A 6149-nucleotide genomic window follows, 5' to 3' on the forward strand; every position below is an offset into this window, starting at 1 on the left:
CCCCGGAAGGAGTGCTTGGTCTTCTGGCCGGCTTCCGCTCGCTCTCGAGTCAACAAGGAGGCCTTCCACGGAGGGAGGCGTTGCTCGAGTAATTACTGACCTGCCTCTTTGTCAGCGGAGCATGTCGTGGGCGAGGGCCTTGCTGGAGCCCCGCGGCAGTGGCGAGGACGTCTTCGACGAAGAGGCGGACGAGCTGGACGTGGCTCAGAAGGAGTGGAAGAGCGCCATGGAGAGCCGCGTCAAAGTAATGGCGGGCAGCTGAGCGGCGAAGGCCTCGCCTGGCTTTGGGAGGCAAAACCAATGGGCTCCCCTTTCCTTCTCCTCCTCCTTCCAGTAGCAAAGAAGTTGTGTGTGTAATTTTGAACCATTGAGAACGGTCTCTACAGGCTGAGCCTCCCTTGTCCTGAATGTTTCCAAATCTAAACCTGTCTTCCAGGTGATTGAGACAGAGGGGCCTTCCACACTGCCATATAACCCAGAATAGCAAGGCAGAATAACCCACAATATCTGCTTTGAACTGGAAGATGAGCCCACACTGCCATATATCCCAGTTCCAAGCAGATTTCTTTATAGTGTCAGGGGCAACCAGACCATAATAATAATAATTACTATTATTATTATTATTATTAATTATTATTAAACTTTATTTGTACCCCGCTAGCATCTCCCACAGGACTCGATGCGGCTTACAAAGGCCAAGGCCTCAACACAACAATAGCAAAACAATAACAACACAATTTAAAGCAAATTAAAACATAAGCTGCATACTCTCACCCAACCTTTTTAACTTGTATGCAGAACACATAAAGTGATGTGCGGGGCTTGATGAATGCAAAGCTGGGGTGAAAATTGCTGGAAGAAACATTAACAACCTCAGTTATGCAGATGACACCACTCTGATGGCCTAACGCGAGGAGGAACTGAGGAGCCTTCTAATCAAGGTGAAAGAAGAAAGCGCAAAAGCTGGGTTGCAGCTAAACATCAAAAAAACCAAGATTATGGCAACAAGAATGATTGACAACTGGAAAATAGAGGGAGAAAATGTGGAGGCCATGACAGACTTTGTATTTCTAGGTGCAAATATTACTGCAGATGCAGACTGGGGGTGGTGACGGCCGACAGGGAGCTCTGGCGTGGGCTGGTCCATGAGGTCACGAAGAGTCGGAGACGACTGAACGAATGAACAACAACAACAAAAGCATCTCCCGAAGGACTCGATGCGGCTTACATAGGCCAAGGCCTCAAAACACAATACAACAATACAATACCTAAAGCAAATTAAAAACAGTTAAGCAGAACAAACAATAAACAATACATCGAAACACTATAAAACTGGGCCGGGCCAGAGTAATGGGTACAAGATTAAAAGTGCTGATGTGGCAGGAGGTATGTAGGATTATAAGTAAGTGCGGTGTGCAGTAATCTTAGTTCTACTAAAGTGCTTCTAGGACTTGGTATTGGAGGTTCCTAATCTGAGAAGGCACATCGGATCAGCCAGGTCTTCAAGTTCTTTCTGAAGACTGCCAGTGTAGGGGCCTGTCTAAGATCTCTTGGGAGGGTGTTCCAGAGTCGGGGGGCCACCACAGAAAAGGCCCTGTCTCGAGTCCCCACCTAGCGCACTTGCGACGCAGGCGGGATCACGAGCAGGGCCTCTCCAGATGACCGAAGTGAATGCGTGGGTTCGTAGACGGAGATGCGGTCACGCACATAGGGTGGTCCCAAACCGTTCAGGGCTTTGTAGGTAAGCACCTGCACCTTAAATTGGGCTCGGGAAATAAACGGCAGCCAGTGGAGCTCCTTGAACATGAGGGTTGACGTCTCTCTGTAATGAGCCCACAATATCTGCTTTGAACTGGAAGATGAGCTCACACTGCCATATATCCCAGTTCCAAGCAGATTTATTTATCGTGTCAGGGGCGACCAGGCCATTGTATTACATTTCTAACAGAACAAAACAAACAAACAGATAAAAAACACAAAGTTTGCAAGCTTGGTAGTTGGTTAAATGTCTTTTGACCAGTATCAGGCCACTTGGAGTGCCTCTGGTGTTGCCGCAAGAAGGTCCTCCACTGTGCATGTAGCAGGGCTCAAGTTGCATTGCAGCAGGTGGTCAGTGGTTGGCTCTTCTCCACACTCGCATGCTCCGAGCCCCAGGGGAGTGGCGGCATATAATTTCAAATAATAAATAAATAAAATAAAATATCGTGGATTCCACTTTGTGGCCCCATTTCTTAAGGTTGGCTCTGCATCTCTTGGTGCCAGAGCGCTGTCTGTTCAGCACATTCCAAGTTTCCCAGTCTTCTGTGTGCCCAAGGGGGAGTCTCTCATTTGGTATCAGCCATTGGTTAAGGTTCTGGGTTTGAGCCTGCCACTTTTGGACTCTTGCTTGCTGAGGTGTTCCAGCGAGTGTCTCTGTAGATCTTAGAAAACTATTTCTTGATTTAAGTCATGCTGGCTGATACCCAAACAAGAGATGAGCTGGAGATGTCACTGCCTTGGTCCTTTCACTATTGGCTGCTACTTCTCAGCAGATGTTAGGTGGTGCATTACCAGCTAAACAGTGTAATTTCTCCAGTGGTGTAGATAATGTGGGGGTTTTTATTTATTTGTTTGTGATTATTTATAGCCCGCCTTTCTCAGCCATACAGTGACTCAAGGCGGGTTACAGATCGGCACAATTCGGTGTCAGGCATTCATAAAAAAATGCTTAATCTGATCTAAGATTACTTTCAAATTGACATGCTTTCTTTTTAAATCTGGATAGTTGGCAGACCTGTATCTATAAAATATATCTGTGCAATTACTTTAAAAATGCATTAGCAATATGTGTCATTTCGGTTTATGCTGTATTTGAATAAGTTACTGTAAACATGTCAAATGGCACTTTTTGCATTCTGCAGTAGTTGCAAAACAATCCTTTTGTTCCTTTGCTCCAAGGAAGGCTATAGGGAAGGAATTGAAGCTGGGAAAGAGGCGACACTTCAACAGGGTTTTAACCAGGGATATAAAGAAGCCATTAGGATGATGTTCTCGTGTGGTCAGCTGAAAGGAACCTTAAGGTATGTTGTGCGAAACTATTTCACAAGTACTTTTATGGAGTTCCAAACCTCTGCCAAATTGACAAACTTAATAGCTAGAAATGGTAGTCACTTTAATAATTATTCTATTTATTTATACCCCGCTTTGTCTCTTCCAAAGTGGATTCAAAGCAGCTGAATCCTTTGTCATTATGTAGTACTTTATATAAATATCTCCCTTCATATGTTCATAGTCTAAACTAGAATTAGTGAAGAACAGTGGCTAACAATAAGGTTACTCTACTAACCAGAAGATGATTACTTGCGTCTCCTTTGAGCTTGTTCCATTCATAAAGCCACAATTGTCTCCATCCAATTTTCTACATAACTTAGAAGCAACTTCTCTTTAGAAGCCTACTCTTGGAAATACCTATAGAATTTGTATAATGGGAAAGGGGAAAAATCATGCAACCTTCTAATTCATAGTGGTTGGACACAATTGGGGAAATCCTGTAATACCTTTATGTATATATAGTGCCACAATTACAGTGACATTTAGTGGATTCTGGAGAGCCATGCACACAGAGATTCTGTTGAAAGATATTTTGTGTTTGGTGTCATGATTCTAGATGCTTTGTGGAGAAGTTCAGATTGGAATTCAAATAGTTTAACATTAATATTCTACTTTATTGCTTTAAATCTGGGCTAAAATAAACACAAAAAACAGATGGAGTTGTTTAGAAAATCTTTTATTACTTTTTTCACACAAGTTTAAAACATCCATATTTTAATACACAGATTTTTTTTCAGTGCTCTCTCATCTTGGTGTCAACACAGCGAATGCCATTCTGCTATGCTGAATGAGGTGACTTATCTCCTAAACGAATTAGGAAAATATGAAGAGCATGTGCTTAACGATCTTAATTGTACGCAACCACAGCCACATGTTGGAGACTTGCAAGATACTATTGAGGCTATGGATCTTGGCCATTCATGCAATGGAACTACAAATGAGACTGTCTCTGAAAATGACACTGCATTTAATGGACATCATCTGGGGCACAGTAGTGGGCCTTGTTCTATCCAGAGTGGATGCTGTCAAAGAACAAAAGAGGGCAAAGACTCCAGGAGGCAAACTTTGACGCGGCTAAAAGAAAAAACAATCAGTTTAGTGGAGCAGTTTGGGTTGAACCCTGACACAATTGAGCACATCCACCTGTTACCAATTTAGTTCACTGCTTGACATAAGATGTATGAATAAATCCTTTTTGTGTTGGAATGCAACCACTTCATCACTTTGTTGCTGGACAGCAGAGATCCCATCTTCAATAATCCTTAATAAAGTGTCATGTAATATTCAGATCTGTAGTATTATATTCAAATGGCTTCTATTTAGCTCATGTTGTGTGTGTTTTTAAAAATGTGGTTAAAATATCATAGAATTGTGGAGTTGGACTAGACTACAAGAGCCAGCTCTGTCATGCTTTGTTAGGAAAACATCTGAAGCAGTCCAAGAATGGGAGGAGGGGAAAAGATGGTCAGAGATCTTCTGGACTCAGTAACCAGGTTGTAACTGGAGAAAGCAAAAAACATGTGGAATGGGAGCTGTCAAATCTGCCCATGGAGAATTGCTTCAGTGATGTGGAATAAGAGGACGATCCCACTACCAAGCATTGACATTTCTCTCCCAAAACCTTGCTTCATTAGTGTGGCATGGTAATTTTTAAATAAAATGGAATCATTTGAAAAACTGAAATTTCAAAATACCTTTGTTTTTCCTGTCTGTACTGCTAGCTTTTTAAGTTTTGGACTTCTGCAATGGAGTTTACTGAGATTGGGAGGGAAGCCCAGTATCTCCAGAGTGATGTCTCTTTGAAATCAGTGCCTTGGGTCTAATCCAGAGCAGCAGAATTGGAGGGGGAAGCCCAGTATACCCAGAGATTTTCCCCCCAAGATTTTATTTGTTTGTTTGTTTTTTAAATAGAGTAGACGGGAAATGCACTACTAGGGAAACATTGATGGTCTCAGGAAAATCTACACCTCATACACGTCCCCACAAATGCAAAACCAGAGATAATACATAATCCCACAGAAACCACAAATGATAGGTGTGGTTAATCAGACGCTTGCAAACATGCTCCTCATTCAGCGGGTGCTGCTGAATAAGCCCATTTGCATTGTAGAATTAGCTTGATACCACTTTATTGGTTGTAGCTCAATACTACAGAATTATGTAAGATTTACTCTGGCAGAGAAGGCTAAAAGCTTTGTAAAACTTCATGTCCCATAATTCCATAGCATTGAGACAGAGCAGTGAAAGTTACGGCAAATTGCATTTAGTCTACAGTGCAGATGCACATTTAAGTCAAGAAGACTTTCAAAGAATTTCTCACTTTACAAGCCAGATTGATGAGCAAATAACATATTGTGGTTTATAAGTCTTAACGTTGCTGGAAGAAACATTAACAACCTTAGATATGCAGATGACACCACTTTAATGGCCGAAAATGAGGAGGAGCTGAGGAGCCTTCTAATCAAGGTGAAAGAAGAAAGCGCAAAAGCTGGGTTGCAGTTAAACATTAAAAAAAACAAGATTTTGGCAACAAGAATGACTGACAACTGGGAAATAGAGGGAGAAAACATGGAGGCAGTGACAGACTTTGTATTTCTAGGTGCAAAGATTACTGCAGCCAGGAAATCAGGAGATGTTTACTTCTTGGGAGGAGAGCAATGACCAATCTTGATAAAACAGTAAAGAGTAGAGACATCATACTGGCAACAAATATCCGCATAGTTTAAGCAATGGTATTCCCCGTAGTCACCTATGGATGTGAGAGCTGGACCATAGGAAAGGCTGAGCGAAGGAAGATAGATGCTTTTGAACTGTGGTGTTGGAGGAAAGTGCTGAGAGTGACTTGGACAGCGAGAAGATCCAACCAGTCCATCCTCCAGGAAATAAAGCCCGACTGGTCATTGGAGGGAAGGATAGTAGAGGCCAAGATGAAGTACTTTGGCCATATCATGAGAAGAAAGGAAAGCTTAGAGAAGACAATGATGCTGGGGAAAATGGAAGGAAAAAGGAAGAGGGGCTGACCAAGGGCAAGATGGATGGATGGATGGCATTCTTGAAGT

General features: G+C 42.5%; 1 protein-coding gene across 1 annotated transcript; it reads left to right on the plus strand.

Annotated features, from left to right (window-relative positions):
* The first annotated feature begins 2 nt into the window (after positions 1-2).
* YAE1 (YAE1 maturation factor of ABCE1) lies at positions 3-4377 on the plus strand. Its single transcript, XM_060781597.2, has 3 exons — positions 3-244; positions 2938-3059; positions 3828-4377. The coding sequence occupies exons 1-3, from the start codon at positions 122-124 to the stop codon at positions 4246-4248; spliced, it is 666 nt and encodes a 221-aa protein (XP_060637580.2). The 5' UTR covers positions 3-121; the 3' UTR covers positions 4249-4377.
* Positions 4378-6149: the final 1772 nt, after the last annotated feature.

The sequence above is a fragment of the Anolis sagrei genome, chromosome 6 (genome assembly GCF_037176765.1).
Source record: "Anolis sagrei isolate rAnoSag1 chromosome 6, rAnoSag1.mat, whole genome shotgun sequence".
In the NCBI taxonomy this organism is placed as follows: Eukaryota; Metazoa; Chordata; class Lepidosauria; order Squamata; family Dactyloidae; genus Anolis; species Anolis sagrei.

Bases quoted from the DNA above. Each gene is read 5' to 3' on its own strand.
- YAE1 (XM_060781597.2), top strand. From the start codon at position 122: ATGTCGTGGGCGAGGGCCTTGCTGGAGCCCCGCGGCAGTGGCGAGGAC. The intron at 245-2,937 runs GTAATGGCGGGC...CTTTGCTCCAAG, and splicing joins CCATGGAGAGCCGCGTCAAA to GAAGGCTATAGGGAAGGAAT. The intron at 3,060-3,827 runs GTATGTTGTGCG...ATTTTTTTTCAG, and splicing joins CAGCTGAAAGGAACCTTAAG to TGCTCTCTCATCTTGGTGTC.